Source organism: Giraffa tippelskirchi, chromosome 11, assembly GCF_054371585.1.
Source record: "Giraffa tippelskirchi isolate mGirTip1 chromosome 11, T2T-mGirTip1v1.2.pri, whole genome shotgun sequence".
NCBI classification, from domain to species: Eukaryota; Metazoa; Chordata; class Mammalia; order Artiodactyla; family Giraffidae; genus Giraffa; species Giraffa tippelskirchi.
The window spans coordinates 18,758,433-18,777,818 of NC_137285.1; the positions used below are offsets into that span (position 1 = coordinate 18,758,433).

At 48.9% G+C, this 19,386-nt stretch overlaps 1 protein-coding gene across 1 annotated transcript in view; it reads left to right on the plus strand.

Moving 5' to 3' along the window:
* TMEM120B (transmembrane protein 120B) overlaps positions 1–19,386 on the plus strand; it is a 43,899-nt gene that overhangs the window by 20,433 nt on the left and 4,080 nt on the right. Inside the window, exons 3-11 of the mRNA XM_081540105.1 lie at positions 634–750; positions 3,863–3,922; positions 4,519–4,614; positions 7,757–7,846; positions 16,234–16,299; positions 16,809–16,870; positions 17,948–18,040; positions 18,832–18,896; positions 19,241–19,309. Of these exons, the coding sequence (XP_081396231.1) occupies positions 634–750; positions 3,863–3,922; positions 4,519–4,614; positions 7,757–7,846; positions 16,234–16,299; positions 16,809–16,870; positions 17,948–18,040; positions 18,832–18,896; positions 19,241–19,309 (718 nt within the window). The remainder of the gene's footprint in view (positions 1–633; positions 751–3,862; positions 3,923–4,518; positions 4,615–7,756; positions 7,847–16,233; positions 16,300–16,808; positions 16,871–17,947; positions 18,041–18,831; positions 18,897–19,240; positions 19,310–19,386) is intronic.

Genomic DNA, 19,386 nt, shown 5'->3' on the forward strand with positions numbered 1-19,386 from the left:
CACTCCTGTCTTGACAACCCAGAATGTACCCAGGCAGTGTCTTCATGGTTTGGGAAGAACTCCCATCTCAAGTCTTCCCAGTTGAGAACCATTGGGTTGGAAGGTTGACCCATGAGTTAGGTTCCCAAGGACCCCTGCTATTCTTCTGGGTATCTGTGACTTGTTTTTCTAGTTTTGAGATTAAATCTCACCAAAGAACAACAGTGAGACTTTGGTTGGTTGACTGCTAATGCTTTCAAAGCCTTCTTCCTGTCTGCACTCTTCATAACCTTCAGGTTATTCTTATAGAATAGCGTGGAGAGTGGTATTGCTGGCTGATATCCCTGGAGCTCGTATGTGTCAAGTATTCTAAATGCTTTACACTGCATTTACTCACTGTATCCTCACAATGATACCGTTTACAAGGTAGGTCTGATGTTATCCCTGTTTTTGAGGTATGGAAAATAAAGCAGAGAGGTTAAAGGATGTTTCCCGAGGCTGGCAGGGAGCCAGCGTCTAACCCAGCGAGTACAGCTGGAGAGCTGAGGTTGCCAGAAGCATTGAGATGGAAATATGGGGGGCAGTGCCTAGAGCTTCCAGATTCTTCGTCCAGTCTGTGTAACGCTCGTCTCACACCCACACCTCTGACCCCAGGTACAAACGCCATGCCAGTCGGGAGGAGGCGGAGCTCATTCAGCAGATGGGTGCCAACATCAAGGAGAGGCAGAACGTCTTCTTTGACATGGAGGCCTACTTGCCCAAGAAGAATGGGTAGGAGCTGGGGAACTGCCCTTACACCCCCAACACTGTGTGCAGATGCTCAGGCCTGGAGCAGCTGGTCTGCGTGCCTCTGACCTCCCTGCTGAGGCTTGAGGAGGAAACAAGGGCAGGAAAGAGAAGGAAGCTTCCTTACATGACCCTTCATGAACCCAGGAGGGGACCTCAGCCCCTCCGTGTGGCAGTGACATTCTTGGAAGGGCTTTTTCAAGGAACCAGACAAAAGATCTGGTTCCCAGCCTCTGCCATCTGCCCGATGTCACCTGGGATCAAGAGGAAACGTGTTCTCTTTCAAGAGAACAAACATCTATTGGGGGCCCACTGTATGCCTGGCATTGTGCAGGGGGGGTCTCTTGACGTCAGTCATTTCACCCTCTACAACTCGGTGAGTGAGATCCAGGAATCCCTGTTCTAAAGGTTCAGAGAAGTGGCATTAGGAAGTATCTTGCCCAAGGGGCTCAGACCGGGTTAGGCTGAACCAGGATGTGAACACTGGACATTCTGACTTTAGTGCTTGTGTTCTTTCCGTCTTCCTCCTTCAGAGAAGTCCCATCTCCTTCCTCAAGTGACATCTCTGCCACCTCCATTGTAAAGAGAGATCCTTATAGCGTTGTATCATGACTTGACGTGGGTGGCTAAACACACGTCCCAGGAAGCACCCTGACTTTCTTCCTGGTTTGACCCAGCCCTGAGTCAGAGCCTTCTGCCAGAGGCCTTCCTCTTGTCTTCTCCTTTTTGGCTGTGTTTGGTTAAAAACTCCATGCTTTGGGTGGTGATAACTTTCTACAGAATGAAACAGCGTGACCTTCTTTTAAAGTCAGATTCACTCTCCCAGCTCCAGTCTCCCTAGTCCTCTGTCCAGCTTACATTAGTCAGGAATCCCTGGATTACAAATGACAGAAAACCTAACTCAAAATTGCTTAATTAATAATAGGGCATTTATTGACACATGTAACTTAGGTGTAGCTCTAGGTAGGACTGGATACTGTTAAACTGTGTCCCTATTTAGTTTTTTTTTTTTAACTCTGTTTTGCAGTGGGTGAATTTTATCCTCAGGCAGGCTTCCTCCACAAGCTCGCCCCAGCAGGTCTGGGTTTGCATCCTACCTTCTTGGCAAATCCAGTACAGAAAGCCTCTTTGTTCTGTAGGAGTTCTGGGAAAAGTCCTCTTACTGATTCTCTTTGGCCTAGATTGTGTTCCATGATCATGATTGACCCAATCAGGAGGTTGCACTGCTTTGATTGGGGGAACCTGGGTCATGTGCCTTACCCTAGAGCCTAGGGGGAAAAGTGATTCTCTGAAGAGAAATTATACTGCCCTTCCAGGAGGTAGGGACTATGTGCTAGGTGAGAAAAATAGATGGTTTTTTTGACACCTCTGCTCTAGATACACAAGACTGGAAGTCCCCCTAGATTTTACCCATAGCTGGAAGAAGGCTTTTCTGTTCCCTTTTCTCCTTTCAAACTTCTATGCATCCTTCAAAGCCCAGTTCACATGTTATTACCTCAGTGAAGTCTTTCTAAACCCCTTTCTCCCTCTGTGGAATTAACTTGTCTTCTCCTGAGATCTCCTAACCCTTTATTTTCACCTTTACTAATTAGCACATTAGGGGCTTCCCAGGTGGCTCAGTGGTAAAGAATCCACCTACTCAGTGGTAAAGAATCCTGCCAGTGCAGGAGCAGCAGGAGGCACTGGGTTGGAAGGATCCCCTGGAAAAGGAAATGGCTGCCCACTCCAGTGTTCTTGCCTGGGAAATCCCACGGGCAGAGAAGCCTTGGGAGGCTACAGTCCATGGGGTTGCAAAGAGTTGGACATGACTGAGGATGCATGCGCATAGCATGTTAGAGTACAGGCTTTTGTAACAGAAGCATCATGGCACAGTGGCCCAAACATGCAAGGCTTTTGTCTCTTACACATAACAGTCCAGAGGTGAGTGAGCCAAGAATGCTGGGCTCCTGAGGTCACCTAGGAACTTGGTCCTTGCAGCTTACTTACTACTCACCACTGCTTTAGGAGTTGTCCTCATCTGCATGGCCAAAGCTGGGTCACACCATCGCATTCTCAGCAAGCAGAAAAGGGTCAGGCTGTGGAGGGCAAACAGATCCCTTTTTACAAAAATGTTTGCCATTTCCTAGTGAAGCCAAACACATACATACCATACGACCCAGAAATTCCACTCCTGGGTGTATATACACTCAGTGGAAATGAGTGCTGAACGTTCACAGCAAGGAAGCCAGACATAAAAGGCCACGTATCACATGAGCCTATTTACATGAAATGTCAAGAATAGACAAATCCATAGAAACAGAAAGTAGATTAGTGGTTGCCAGGGGCTGAGGGAGTGACTGCTAGTGGGTAAGGACTTTCTTCTTGGGGTGTTGAAATTTCATGTTCTGGGATTAGGTGACACTGATGTTTGTACAACATTGTAAATATACTTGAAACCATTAAATTGTATAATTTGTTTTTAATGTAAACATTTTTTATGAGCTCACCGTATTATTTTATTTATTTTTTAGATTGAGGTATACATACCAATTTGATATTTCTGTACAGTACAAAATAATCACCACTAAGCTGTATACTTTATTTTTTATTTTATTCTTTAAAATATTTAGCTGCAAGGGAGGCTGGGAAACATGGTCTGTAGGCCAGCTAAAATGGAGAGAAATGGTTTAATCATGATGGTCCTGACAGTTTCCATGTTCTCTAGTTAATCATTTTCATTCTGATATGATGTGAGAACTTTACCGTTGAGCTTTAGCACCTCGTTTTCTAATATCCGGTGCTCAGTGCCGTGCTTATCGTGCATGCATGCTCGGTCACTCAGTCATATCTGACTCTGTGACCCCATGGACTGTAGCCCACCAGGCTTCTCTGTCCATGGGATTTCCCAGGCCAGAATAGTGGAGTGAGTTGCCATTTCCTCTTCCAGGGGATCTTCCTGACCCAGGGATTGAGCCCACATTTCTTGTATTGGCAGCAGGTTCTTTACCACTGGGCCACCTGGGAAGCCCTTGCCCTGCTTATTAAGTTTGAATATTTTCGGTTGGGGACCACTCCTGGGGTTGTTAATGTGGTGGCCCTCACAGGTCTTTCCTTTCAGGCTCTACTTGAATCTGGTTCTCGGTAATGTGAACGTGACCCTTCTCAGCAACCAAGCCAAGTGAGTATCCCAGACACCCCTCCACCTGACTTTATGGAATTCCGGGCATTTTGCTCTTTCAGCTCAAGAGAGATGGGACCAAGCTAGTTTTTGCATTAAAAAAAAAAAAGCTCACAGCTGGAACTCTGGTTTTTGGTCTTTCCGACGGTCTCTTTCTTAGTATGTAGACCACCTGGGGGAGGTTTCCTTCCTTCCTTTCACAGAGTTAGTACGTGGTGTGGACTGGACTGCCAGTTTCCCATGAGAAATGGCCCCCTGTTGCATTCCATGCTTATCACACACATTCCTCCTGCGGCATAGGCAGTCCTGGCCACCCCAGATCTATCCTATTTCCAGGGAAAATGGAGCTGTGACTTTTCTACCTCTGTAGGTGGTTGAGGAGGAGACCCTATCTCAGCTCCCTGCCCATCACGGACTCAAAACCTTAAACCCAGGAGTCCAGGGACAAAGGAAGCTTTGCACACTGGCCCTCTTTCCCTATTGATCATCACCATTAATTCAAAATCTCTCCCTTAGTTTGATCTAGCAGGTCAAGGATCTGGTGGGGTGATGGGTTATAGTGATGTGACCTTTCCTGGGGTTGTCTGTTGCTGCAGATTTGCCTATAAGGATGAGTATGAGAAGTTCAAGCTCTACCTGACCATCATCCTGCTCCTGGGTGCTGTGGCGTGTCGATTTTTCCTTCACTACAGGTGATGGGGTGTGGTGGTGTGTGTGCAGGGGTGAGGGAGGAGGGCCATGAGAGAAGGATCCAGGGTTTCTCTTGCATCTCCAGCATTTGGTGTGATAAGGTATAGGGTAGAGAAGGACCATTTTTACGGGAAATAGCAGTTCTGTGTGCCTTACAGCCATCCAACAAATATCTACTAAATGGTTGCTAAAGAGGCCTTATAACGTAGTAGTTAAGAAAGAGCCCAGTGTGGTCCATCCATACAATGTAATATTATTTGGCCACAAAAAGGACTGAAGTACTGACATGTGCTATAACATGGATGAAGCCTGAAAACATGGTGCTAAGTGAAAGAGCCCAGAGGCAAAAGGTCACTTACTGTATGATCCCATTCATGTCCAGAATAGGCAAAGACTATAGAGACAGAAAACAGATCAGTGGTTGCCAGGGGGTGATGGGGAGGCAAATACGGAGTGACTGCTAAGGGCCACAGGTGGTTTTTTTTTTTTTTTTGAGTGTTGAGAATATTCTGGAATTAGATAGTGGTGATGGATGCACAACTTGGTGAATATACTGAAAACACACTGACTTGTATCCTTGAAAAGGGTGAATTTTATGGTATGTGAATTGTATCTCAGTTACAAAAATAAAGGTGGTAGGGGGTAGGATGGGGAGCAAAAAAGAGGAAGGAAGGAAAGGAAGAAAGAAAAAGAGGTAGACCACAGACTTCCTGGGTTTGAATCCTGTCTTTGAGACCTACTGGCTGTTGGATGGGCAGGTTGCCTCTGGGTACCTCAGTCTCCCCCGCTGTAAAATGAGGGTGACACCAGACCCTGCCTCCTGGGTTGTTGTGACAGTTGAGTGCATTAACATTGCACGTGGCTGTGCTCCGCACCTGGCACTCAGTGGCACGGTCGAGAGGGTCAGCTGCTCCATTTGAGTGGGACAGGGGACGTGAGCCGAAGCTGTCAGTGAGCCGAAGCCACGATCCCCCAGGGGGGTTTGTTTCCCCCTGCTCTGGCCCCAGCTTTCCTGCCCTGAGGGGAGGCAGCCAAGTGTGGCTTGGGCATTTGTCCCACGTGTCAAGGGTTTATTTCCTGGCAGGCGCTTGGCTGGGAGTCCAGTTGCTGGGCTGCCCACTTGAGTGTCCAAACAAAGGTTCTTTCAGGCCCTGAGCCCGTGCCCACCTGCTGCCTTGGGCCTGGGCCGCTTCCCTGAAGGGCAAAGGCTACTCATGTCAGTCATGCCCGCTCACGTGCCCCCAGAAAGGGGGCAGAAGTTCTTGACGTGCAACCAGATTTCCTGGTGCTCGGACCTCTAGGCCCTCAAAGGACAAACCTGCGGTGTGCGGTCGAGTGCTTCGGCTCACTGAGGGCCTGGCATCACCGTGTCTCCCACCCCTTTCTGTACTCATTTCCTGGGGCTGTCGTAACAAGGCACCACAAGCTGGGTGGCTTAGAACAATAGAAGTGTATTTTCTCATAGTTGTGGAGGCCAGAAATCGGAAATCAAGGTTGGAATCATGGTTGGCAGGACCACGCTCACTCTAAAGACTAGAGGAGGAGCCTCCCTTGCCTCTCCAGCTGCTGGTGGTGGCTCGCCATCCTTGGCATTCCCTTGGCTCAAGGCTATTTCACTCTAGTCTGTTGTCATATGCCCTGTGGCCTTGTGTCTCTCTCCTAGTCTTCTTATAGGGACACAGTCCGTGGGTTTAGGGTCTACCCTAACCCATTATCTCCTCATCTTCACTATATTTACAAAGACCCTGTTTCAAAATAAAGTCATATTCTGAGGTTCTGGGTGGATTTGAATTTGAGCAGGGGGAACACTGTTTAGCTGACTACACCTTCAATGGCTTAAAAAAGGGCAAGGGTGGGGAGCTGGATGGGCAGCACATCTCTGAACCTCAGTTTCCTCATCTGTGAAATGAGAGGTTGTTGTTGTTCAGTCACTAAGTCGTGTCCGACCCTTTGAGACTCCATGGACTGCAGCACGCTAGGCTTCCTTGTCCTTCACTATCTAATGGAGTTTGCTCAAACTCATGTCCATTGCGTTGGTGATGCCATCCAACAGTCTCATCCTCTGATGCCCCCTTCTCCTCTTGCCCTCAGTCTTTCCCAGCTCCATTGCTCAAACTCATGTCCACTGAGTCAGTGATGGCATCCAACCATCTCTTCCTCTGACACCCCCTTTTCCTCTTGCCCTCAGTCTTTCCCAGCATCAGGGTGTTTTCCAGTGAGTCAGCTCTTCACATCAGATGGCCAAAGTATTGGAGCTTCAGCTAAAGTCCTTCCAATGAATATTCAGGGTTGGTTTCCTTTAGGATTGACTGGTTTGATCTCCTTACTGTCCAAGGGACTCTCAAGAGTCTTCACCAGCACCAAAATTCGAAAGCATCAATTCTTCAGCGCTCAGCCTTCTTTATGGTCCAACTCTCACATCTGAACGTGACTACTGGAAAAACCATAACTTTGACTAGACGGACCTTAGTTGGCAAAGTGACGTCTCTGCTTTTTAATACACTGTTTAGGTTTGTCACAGCTTTTCTTCCAAGGAGCAAGCGTCTTTGAATTTCAGAAATGGGAAATAATACTGTCTTTGTTTGGGTTTCCCCAGAAGAAATCCTCCAAGACAAGCATTTGAGTGCCAATAATTTATTCAGGAGATGATCCCAGGAAACACTGGTAGGGAATGGAAGTGAGACAAGTAGGGTTATCCTGTGGGCACCTGGAGTTCAGTACTGCTGGGGAATAAGGGACAGCAAAGGACGGCCCTCAGTTATTCCCCCTCAGGGGTGAGGGAGTGGGTGGTATTTATCCTCCAACTGCTGTCCTGTTAAGGGAGGCTTGACTCTCACAGAGTATTGCAACCTGTAGCATTTACGCTATAATTGTCTACAAAATAAAAAATGGAACAATGTAAGCATAATAGATACAATTATCCATTTTCACAGCCAAATTTAGATATTACCAACACTCAGGAAAGCACATTTCCATGTATTGAACTTTCAAGGCCCTACTCAAATGTCATCCCTTCTTTGGGGACTTTCTTGTCCTGGTTTGCTGTTCAGTTGTGCATGTGCTGGGGGGGTAGGGGGGTGGGGGGACAGCTGTCCCTGGTTTCTCATGTCTGTACCCCTCCCTGGGGCTGTTTCTCTATGCCAGGGTGACAGATGAAGTCTTTAACTTCCTGCTCGTATGGTATTACTGCACCCTGACAATTCGGGAGAGCATTCTTATCAGCAATGGCTCGAGGTAACGGGGGGCCCAGTTTTGTGGGGTGGTGCAGGGGAGCCAGAGGGAAATCTGTCATGGAGATGAGAGCTATCACCCTCGCCTTGCACCCCCTTCCTCCTGTGGGGTGGATATTCATGACTGTTGAGAACCAGGGAGGAGGAGAACGGTGTCTGCTGCTGCAACTTCACTTGCAATGGTCAGTCTCTTGCTTACAAGAAACCCTACCTCAAATAAATAAGTTTAACACAATAGGAAATTTATTTTGTCATATGAAGAAATGGGTCCATTAGTGCTGAGTTCAGGTAAGGCTTAATCCAGGCGTTCAGACAGTGTCATCAGGACCCAGTTTCTCTCTATCTCTCAACATACCTTCCACTGTGTTCTTTTAGTCTCAGGTTCCAGGTAGGAGCACCCAGCAGCTCCAGGCTCACATCTTCATTTCTAGCATTCCCAGCAAAATAAGGCACGTTCCTCTCTCCCAGGAGTTTCACTGGGTCCTGTTGGCACTCACTGATCAGGTGCCTATCTCTGAACCAATCGCTGTGGCCAGAGACTGCACTGGGGTAATTAGCCAGTTGTGAGCCTGGTGCCCACTCCCAGGGCTGTCAACCAACACCTCAAAGCTGAGTGTCAGGAGAGAAATGGTTCCCCGGAGGAAAGTTAGGTTACTGTCACCAGAAGGTTGAATGGATTCTGGTGAGAAAAGTGGAAGGTCCCTGACAGAGAGATGAGAGTATCAGGACTGAGTTAAGACCCACGACTTGCCACTTGTAGGACCCATTTCCCATAGGTCTGATGCCTTTTGGGGGTGTCCATTTGAACCCCTGCACACCATTCTTGTCCCTGTTTATCCTGAAACAAAAAGTAACAACTTCTCAACCCTCCCCACTTCCTTCTTCCTGAGGACTGGTAAGGAACTGCCAGGAGCTGTGTATTTAAGATTGGGGTGTTTGCCAAACCCCCAAATAATTTGCTACCTTCTCACTTCTCTGCCAGTGGTCTCTCATGGTATATCCCTGCCCCGCTGGGCCTTACCCTGAACGTAGAGCTGAGAGGTAAGGACCAGGGGGAAACAGCTATTCTTAGGTATGCAGCCCTGTAGCATGTAGACCTTTAGAAAAGATCAGTGTTTCTCAAACTACACTCATCCTTTACCATGTCCAGCATCACCTGGATGATAGTTTTTTCACAATTTAAATCTACCCTCTTCTTTTTAATTAAATAAATCTAAATTTATTTTAAAAGGAAACTTTTATTTCACCACCATACGTGGAAAATCAGCATCAATTGCAGGAAAGAGGAAATAGTATAAAAATAGAATTTCATTTTCATTGTCTAATTTATTGAAGTCAATGATTCCTGCTTCCTGAAGGCTCTGAGCCTGAGGCCTGCTGTCTCTCTTAAGTGTGTGTACATGTGTAAAAAGGGAGATGAGCAGATCTCTATATATGTATGTATGTATGTATGTATGTGTTAATGGCTCAGTCGTGTCCGACTCTTAGTGACCCCATAGACTATAGCCCATCAGGCTCCTCTGTCATGGCATTCTCCAGGCAACAATACTGGAGTGGGTTGCCATTCCCTTCTCCAGGGAATCTTCCCAATCCAGGGATTGAACCTGGGTCTCCTGCATTGCAGGCAGATTCTTTACCATCTGAGCCACCTGGGAAGCCCAAGAGCAGGGAATTTTGTATATTAAAGATGTCCTGGCATTTAACCAAGACGGTTTCCCTGACTTAATCAGGAAAATGGAAAGAACAGGACTGATGACTTCTCACCATGTGATTCAGTATCATCTAGCATTACACTTAGGTACCATCTAAAACTTGGTGGTACATGCCCCATGCTTTGGGAAACACTGAAGTAGAAAATCCTACCAAATCAATAACATTTGTAGTTTTCCTTAATTTTAGTGATTGTATCTTCCTGCTTTTGGGCATGGTTGGAGGGGACCCAGCATAGTACATAGTGGGGAAATGGCCCAGGGCAACGGGCCAAGCTTTCTTGTTACTAATTCTCTTTGTGCTCCCCTGGGCTTGGTGTTGGGAGTTTCCTCCTCCCAATGGACTCATATTAAGAGTGTTCGGGGGCATGCTACATCTCTAACTGTCACTAACACTTTTTATTAAGAGTTACTCTTGTCACCATTTTCTTGTATGATAAACTGTGGGTGGGGGGTTCCCGAGAGAAGGGAACGGGTCTGAGTTGAGGTCCCTGTAAGTGTGGAGCACACCCAGAAAACATGGAGGAGGACTAAAGGGGGAAAGTAGGGTTCCAGAGCCACCTCACTTGCCTGACACCTTAGTGGAGCCTTCTCTGGGGCCTCCCTAGGGCTTGTGCTCTGATGGGACAACAGGAAGGGCTGTCACTGAGCTGGTAACGCAAAGCTTTTGTGTGGTCCGATCTGTCCCTGACCTGCCATTTATTACACGTTTATTTTATGTATTTTACATTTTATTTTACTTTGCTGTGCGACACAGCATGCAGGATCTTAGTTCCTTGACCAGGGATCGAACCTGTGCCCCCTGCAGTGGAAGTGCAGAGTCCTAACCACTGGACCGCCAGGAAGTCCTCATTACATTTTTATTGAGCAACTTCTAAGTACCAGACACTGAGCTAGGGACTCCAAGATAGCTCCCACACGAAGCCTTTTGGGAGCACTCATAGAGGTTCTTTAAAAGACCATTCATGGCAAGTATGCTTCAGGAAGGTCAAGTTGCTTCAGGAATCATACTCCCCCGGGCCTGCCTCCCCGGTTTGGCCTTGGGCACAGATTTGGATGTGTTGGTGGTGGAGACCGTGGGATGAGTGGGGTGGGCCTGTTCGGATGTCTTATTTTCTGGAATGACTACGGGAGTTGTGGTCAACTTGTGGGAGAGGGAGGCATGGCAGGTGGACCAAAGCTGGGTGATTAAAACTTGTGACTCGTCCTCAACATCTGTTGAAGAGTTAGCCTCCATCCTCCCCCCGCTCCTTCTCAGAGCTGATTTTTCTCCTGGGGGTGGGCATAGGAGATGCTTGTGAGGTTTCCCCTCACACTTGGCCCTTATTAGGGAATAGCTAAGAAACCAGTTGAAGAAAGCACAGTGAGGAGGATGCAGGGGTCCAGTTTGGGATGAAGGCTGCCTTTCTCTGACGTGTCCCAGGGCCAGCTCTGGAGCTCACAGTGGGTACCCAGTGAATGCCCCAGGGTCTGTGTAGAAATGAACTGAACCCAAGCTCAGTAGTGAAGGAAGTTCATTGGGGTCATCTTGGTATTGGAGAGACAGCTGAACTGAGCCAGATAGACTTCCTGGAGGCTTGCTGCCCAGTTTTGGTCTGATTGAACCTCTTTTATCCTGTTTCTAGTTACATCCAAGACCTGAATTAGGGGTGTGTTGAGGGGAAGCAGGCTTAGAGAGGTGGGTGTGTAGGGGGAACGCCCATATCATGGGATGGAGCCACCCGTGGTTTGTGTCTGATGTTTCCCATGTGAGATGTAGCTCCTTAGCTCAGTTAGAGCCATAAGTAAGTCAGCTTGCCTTCCAGATTTTGCAAATGATGAAAAACCACCTGATAGGAGTAAACATGAAGGAGTATTTATTGGAGCATATAAATAGTTCAGGGAGGTCCAGAGTGCTCAAACAATGTTAATTTAACAACCCTCCTCCTTGTCCCTTTTCCTTTTCTGCTACCTCCTGCACTGGCTCCCAGCAGCCCAGGCCAGCACCGCACAGGGATCAGCAATCCCAGAGGAAAGAGCATCTTTCCTCTACTGGTCCAGGGGCAGTCTTGAGACAGACTTCTAATTGGCCAGGCTCAGGTCACATGCTAATCTCTGAACCAATCACTGTGGCTGGAGTGATTTGGCGTCTCCATTGGCTGACTCTGAGTCATGTGCCCAGTTATCTTAGCTCCACCACCCAGACTGACTATGGGGGTGAGGTAGTTCCCCCAAGGAAAGACAAAGGGGAGAACCAGAACGGGGAGACAGACAAAACAGCAGATGTCCTCTGCAGTAGTTCCGGGATAGAATGAATAATGAATCAGAAATCACGTTGCCTTTTCTGGCAAGCCAGCCCACCAGTGCCCAGAACGAATGGGTTTTTGTAAGGGCCTTTCCTAGGATACAGAGGGGTAGGAGTGGCAGAGGAGAGAGGGAGCCTCGGTGTAGAAGCCGTTCCCCGAGCTGCCCAGATGAGCTGAAGCTCAAAGCCAGAGAGAGCCAGGGATTGACTAGTGACTGGTGCCTGGATCTTATGCTAAGGTGTCCTGAAGGGAGCTCTCCAGGCACAATACCCAGATACCAGAACATGCTGTTCCTACTATATTCGGTCCATGCGATGTGCCAGCCTTCCTGGGGTACCTACTGTCTGCTCATTTAAAAGGCCACAAGCTCCTGCAGGCTTCATTTCTGGGGCAAAACGGACCCCAGAGAGAGACTGATAAAGGGTGGAGGTCTCTTTCTGGGGCGGTACAAATGTCCTAAAACTGACTGTGGTTATGTTTGCACAACTCTGTGAGGACACTGACTTGTATACTTTAAATGGGTGGATTGTATGGTGTCTGACTGACATCACAATAAAACTGTTATATAAACACTCACACACCCACTCATACGTGCGGAGCACCAGTCCAGAGCCCTGGGGTATGCAGACAACAATGGGGCTGGTGAATGCACGCTGGGAAAGAGGACATTTTTAGCCTCTCCCAGTGCCGCTGAGCTGTGTTTATTGGTGGCGTCTGTCAGCGCTGGGCTGTGGGTACAGTGAACTGTGAAATTAGAAGCTGCTGCTCAGTGAGGCTTGCTGCTGAGAGCCTGTGTCTGGCTCCGGCCCCTCCTGGACAGGGAGCGGGTATTTCTCTGGGGACCTTTGGTAGGTAGGACAGAGGATAGGGGGCTTGCCAGGCTTCCAGGGCTTGCAGAGACTTGTTGGTTGCTCTTCAAGATGAGGGTCTAAGGATGGGGCCAGTTATCTTTTCGGTCAGAAACCAAGGTTCCACAGAGACCCTGACAGGCAGGGCAGGGACACGGGGAAGGGAGATTGGGAACCAGAAAGTGGACAGATGTCCCATCCTGTCCCGTGAACTCACGTGGCACCTGCATCAGTCTCCTGTCCAATCTGTCCTGGTGGCATCTATACCAGCTGCAGCTGCATTTCCTGGACATCACCTTTTTCATTTCAGCATTTATTGAGTACCTACTGTTTACCAGGTGCTGTTAGTGCTAGGAATAAAAAGCCTCCAAAAACCTTGTTTCTCGTAACCACTCAAGCATCCACAGGCTGTTGCCCGAACACCTAATTTATGACCAGACATTTTTTGTGGCTGTATCGTGCGGCATGTGGGAGCTTAGTTCCTGACCAGGAATTAAACCTGCAGTCTCTGCGTTGGAAGCATGGAGTCTTAACCCCTTGGCTGCCAGGGAAGTCTCTTTCATTTATTTTCTTCCTTTTTTTTCTCTTTCTTCCTTTCTCCTTTCTCCTTCCCTTCTTTCCTTCCTTCCCAGAACTATTGAAGGGCTTCCCAGATGGCTCAGTGGTAAAGAATCTGCCTGCCAGTGCAGGACACACAAGAGATAAGGATTCAATCCCTGGGCTGGGAAGATCCCCTGGAGAAGGAAATGGCAACCCACTCCAGTACTCTTGCCTGGGAAATCCCATGGACAGAGGAGCCTGGTGGGCTACAGTTCATGGGGTCGCAGAGAGTCAGACAGGACCAAGTGACTGAGCACACACACACACATTGAAGGGCCTCAAAGAGAAGAGAGGAGTAAGATGCTGTCTCTGCTCTTACAATGTTCATGGCCAGGTTGGAAGGTTTTAAGACAACTCAGATCCACTTATTAGGACAGTGCAAATGAAAACCTCAATGACACACTGATTTTCACATAATAAGATTGGGAGAATTTTAAAATTAGGTATTCCAGTGTTGGTGAGGGTTGGGGAACTCTATAGTCTCTACTGCTGATGGGAGTGTAAATTGGGAATCGCTGTTTTGGAAGGTCATTTGAGAAATAACCACACACGTGCCCTCTGAGCCAGCCATCTTGCATGCTTACTTCCTGGTAGCCACCATGGAGAAACGGCATCATGACACAGGGGACTTCCACAGGGTGTTGTGGCAACACGAAGGATGACAGTGACAGTTCAGGGATGGCTGAGTAGACTACGGCAGAGCAGACGCATCCTGAAATGTCGTGTCACGTTTAAGAATTCCGTGGCAGGTCTGTAGATACAGCCCCGGAGTCAAGACAAGGAAGCAAGTCACAGGATGATTTTAGTTAAAGTCTAAAAAAAAAAATTTTTTTTTAAATTTATTAAAAGGGACTTCTTGGAACTTCCCTGACAAAGACGCCATACTCCCAATGCAGGGGGCCCAGGTTCGGTCCTGGTCAGGGAACTAGATCCCACATGCCACAACTAAGGTCCGATGCAACCAAATAAATAAATAAATTTTAAAAGAGGGGACTTCCTTGTGGTCCAGTGGTTAAGACTCTGAGCATGCAATGTAGGGGAACGGGGATTTGATCCCTGGTCAAGGAACTAAGATCCCATATGCTGCATGGCTCGGCCCAAAACAATTTAAAGAAAGAAAGAAAAACATCTAATCCATCAGCTCATCCTCCGAACCAGCAAATCTTCAGGTGCCTCCGTTTGGAGCCCATCTCCCTACTTGGCCCCCACTCCAGTTGTCTCCCAAGAGAGTGTTCTGGAAAGATGAAGGTTAACTGCTTCTCCCACATGGATGCTTCCCATGTTCCAGGGTGCATTTGGCAAAGCAGATTGCTGCCTCATCATGTTCTGATCACTGAGCTCCTGGAGAAGGGCTGGGGAGGCCAGCAGAGGCCTGAGACACACTCTGGGACCTTAAAGAATAAAGACACTGGAGAAGGGGTGACAGCCAGGCTCCCTGCCCCTCTTTGGAGTGATAGCCCTGAGCCAGGGGAGTGCTGGGTTCTTCTTATTTATTTGGCTGCCCTGGGTCTTAGTTGCAGCACGTGGGATCTTCAGTCTTCATTTTGCCATGGAGCGTCTTTAGTTGCAGCAGGGAAACTCTTAGCTGCACCACGTGGGATCTAGTTCCCCCACCAAGCATCCAACAGGAGCCCCCGGGTTTGGGAGTGAGGAATCGGCCATGGGACCACCAGGGAAGTCCCAGAGCTGGATTCTGACCGCGGGGTCCCAGCAGCTTGAGGACTGGATGAGTGAAGTCCAGGGCTGGGCGAAGGCCTGCTGTAGATAGAGGAGCAGATGAGCCTAGGGCCTGGGGCCCCCAGAGAGCAGCTGTGTCTGGGATGGAGCGAGGCACTTCGTGTACAGTCTGTCGTTCCTCTGTGTCTGTGTGGGTTAACATAGCTAGCTACATCTCTGTGCAAACGTGTGCGAGTGTTCTGTGTTTATTCAGCATGCTTGTTGAGCACCTGCTCTAAGCCAGGTGTCACGATACAGATGAACAGACAGTATCTCTGCTCTTTTGAGTGGGGAAGGGGGTGCAGAAACAAATGAGAAAAGAATGATAATTTTAGATAGTGATAAGCACCATGAAGAAAATGAAGCAGGGTAACGTGATCCAGAGCGGGGCTGTCAGGGAAGGCCTCTTGGAGGAGGTGACAGTTGGTCTGAAAACTTGAATTTGGACCAGGAGCCAGGCTGGCCAAGATCTTGGAGCAGAGAGAACGGCAAGTTTGAAGGCCCCGTTAGTCTGCTCAGGCTGCCGTGACAAAAGATCACAGACTAGGGGACCTAAACAACAGAAATGTATTGTCTCACAGTTCTGGAGGCTAGAAGTTCAAGATCAGGGTGCTGGCAGGTTTCCCTGAGCCCGTGCCTCGGCTTGCAGATGGCCACGGAATCCTCACAGGGCCTTTTCTCTGTGTGCGTGCGCCCCGCTCCAGTCTCTTCCTCTGCTTCTAAGGACACCAAGCCTATCGTATTAGGGCCCCACCCTTATGACCTAATTTAACCTTAATTATCTCTTTAAAAGTCCTCTCTCCAAATATAGTCACATTTTAAGGTACTGGGGTTAGAGGTCTTCAACATAGGAATTTGAGGGGAACACCATTCAGCCCATCACAGGCCCTGAGGTAGCCATGGGCTTGGCAGGTTCAAGGAAAAGGCTACCTGGAGCTTCTGAGAGTGGGGGTGAGGAGGGGCAGAGAGGCAGGTCTTGGAGTGCTGGGGAGGTTAGGGAGGTGTTCTGAGGGTAGTGGGAAGCTGCTGGGGGCCCGAGTGCCTCTCTGGATTGTGCCTCTGCAGTGTGATTGTGTATCTCATAGGACAGAGAGCAAAAATCCTGGCTTGGGTACATTTCTTGCTCCTCCAAAAAGCTGTCTCTGGGTTGCAGACCACTCCTCTCCCCCGACACAGGCTGGGAAGCTTGCCTTTCTCTCCCCTCCTGAGCTCTTTTCCTTCTCTTCTCTCAAGAATTAAAGGCTGGTGGGTGTCTCACCACTACGTGTCCACGTTCCTGTCCGGAGTGATGCTGACCTGGTGAGTGTCTCCTGCTTGAGCCCCGGGACCTCTGCTCACTCTCCACAGGGAGCCGGTGGATGGGGACTGGTGGTGGGCCCAAGATGCAGGGGATTTGGGGGCTGACTTTTGGGCCGAGAAGTACAAGTGTGAGCTTACAAAGGGGATGCAGGGCCACCTCAAGCCAGCTGGGGACTTTTCCAAGGGCCGCTGACTGCGGTGACAGGGAGCAAGTCTGGACAGACAAGCACAGGGACAAGACTGTGACTGGTGGCGGGTGGAGGAATTGATGGGCATTTGGTCTTCGAGATGCCTACCCCAGCTCCCTTGGTTCTAGAATGGGTTAAAGCAATGATGGAAATTACCTGGTCCAGCCCCAGGGACATGGTGATAAAGAAGGTAGAAATTGGGTTTAAAATCTTTTTTTTTCTCTCTCTCTCTCTCTTTTGGTTGGAACAGAGATGGGATGGGGATGAACAAATGATTTCAGATTGGGGCCTCATCTTTGCTTTTCCCCCACTTCTCTGCAGGCCTAACGGACTAATTTATCAGAAGTTTCGCAATCAGTTTTTAGCATTCTCCATTTTTCAGAGTGAGTGTCTCTTGCTTGGATTCTGGGGAGGGGCACGGTGTGGCTTTCACCGTTGGAGGTTGTTGTGTGAAGAGTGTGTCTTGTGTGAAAGGTAGATGAGACTGGGGGAGGTCCCTGGTCCGGCAGGGAAGCGTCCCAGAAATCAGAAGGAGCTGTCCGCCATCTCTCCCAACCACTCCATCAGCTCCATCCAACTGTCCAGCCCCAGCCTCTGGAGAGGAATGTCCACCCCCTGGAGCTCCAATCACTACCTTTTTCTTCCCCGGTTCAGAATCGGACCAGTTGTGCCCTTCAGGAACTGGGTGGTGTTGGGAGCATCAACTGTTTTCTTTACAATGGACATTTATGTTCTTTTTCTCATTTAAGAGTAGCTCCAGATCTGTACACAATGAGAGGTTACCTCTGAGGAGCAGAGACTGGATGGTTAAAGACAGGGAGACAGTTTTACTTTTCACCAAGTACCTGTTTGTTCCCCTTGAATTTTATGCTGAATACATCTTACCTATTCAAAAAAGTACAATTTAATTTTTAAATAAAACGCAGGTTACAAACATAAGCCAAGAAGGAAAATTACATATAATTCCACCCTTAGGGTGTTAATAGATATATGTCCTTTCAAATATTTTCATTCATAAATTCATATACACACCTATACTGTATTACGTATAATCTACAAACATAGGATTCTTCCTCATAGCTTTTTTTATAATCTAGTTTCTATTCTTTTAACAGTTACAATGGGTATTTTTCCATGTCGACACACAGAATTCTGCCTTCTCATTTTTTAGGTTCAGACGTGTGTGGGTGTGGTGTGGTGTGGCATGGCGTGGCGTGGCGTGGCCTGGTGTGGCGAGATCTGCCTTCTCATTTTTGGGTTTAGACGTGGGTGTGGGTGTGGGTGGATATGTGGGTGTGGCGTGGTGTGGTGTGGTGTGCTATGGTGCAGTGTGTGTTGGGGGTGGGAGGAGGTTGTACCCAGGCGCCCCTGGTCTCTGGGCAGTGGAGACCTGCTGGCCTGCCATGGAGGTGTTGCTGGGTCCCCTAGTACCTGAGCTGGGCGCTGTGCTCCCCCTACAGGCTGTGTCCAGTTCCTGCAATATTATTACCAGAGAGGCTGCCTCTACCGGCTGCGGGCCCTGGGGGAGAGGAATCACCTGGACCTCACTGTGGGTGAGTAGCCTGGCCTGGTTGGCGGGGTGACAAGCACTGACCATCTCTGTTCCCCGACTTTGCCTCACGTTCGTCACGGGGACCAGGTGCCGCTAAGAACCTGACAGCACCTGCCACCTGCAAAGCCAGGGCTTGCTGGCCTCATCCTAGTTGCTTTTTGTAATTCATCGTGGATTACACTGCAGTTGACAAACGCAAGGCCAGCTGTGTGCCAGGCCCTGGAGGCTAAGCGCCTGTAGCTTATCCTTTTTAAATGTCTATTTTTTTTTTCTGTGTTTTATGACGTACATAATGTTAGTCTAGTCTAGGGTTTTTATACTTGTGCAATTTATGTGTTCTTAACTGTAACTCATCGGGGTGGGTGCTGCATCAGGAAAACTCAAAGACCCTTCCTTTAAACTTTCAGGGGAAAGTGTTGTTAATAAAAATCTTCTGTTTTTTGAAGTGGTCATTTCCATCGAATTACTCTGCACAGTAGGCCCTATTTTGTCAAGACTCGATTGAAATGAAGCATGCCAAAGCCAGTTATGAAATGCCAAATCCTATGCAAATTATGAAAAATCTAGTGCTGGCATGTCAATGTCCTGTAGGAGTGGTCAGCCCACTTGGGTCACGGTGACGTGAGCCATGAGGGCCACCAGGCCTGGTGGCAGGTATTCCATGTGTTCCCTGGGTTATTTTCCAAGTGAGCACTCACCCACCTGGAGGAGGTGAACCCGCCTGATCACAGAGTGACTGGCAGGGCCGGGCCACCTCACCCAGGCCCTTCGCTCCCTCCTTCCTCTCCACAGAAGGATTTCAGTCCTGGATGTGGCGAGGCCTCACCTTCCTTCTTCCCTTCCTGTTCTGTGGCCATGTGAGTCCCCCTGGAGTTTGTGGGTACCCCGTCTCAGGAATAGAAGGTCCTAAGGCCTCTCCCTCTCTGACCAACCATCCATGAGCTGGGGCCCTCGAGGTCCTGTGGCTGGGACAGCCCCTGGGTCCAGGGAGGCCAAAGGCCGAGGAGCTGGAATTGGTCCTGGGCACCCACATGCCCCACCCCAGGCTGGGTGCCCCAGTTTCATTTGGAGGGGGTTGTCAGTGTCTCAAGGGCAGTTAACAGCAGAAGCTGGGGGGGGCTTGCCCCTGCCCCTTGGGCTTTCCCACCTGGGTCTCAAGGGGGCTCGGGTGAGCTGAGCAGTGCCTGCTTCCCCTCTCTAGTTCTGGCAGCTCTACAATGCCGTCACGTTGTTTGAGCTCTCCACCCACGAGGAATGCAGAGAATGGCAGGTATGGTGCTCGCACGTGTGTGTGTTGTGTGTGTGTGTCCTGGGGAAGGTTGGGGCCACTTGGGGAGAATTCCTTCC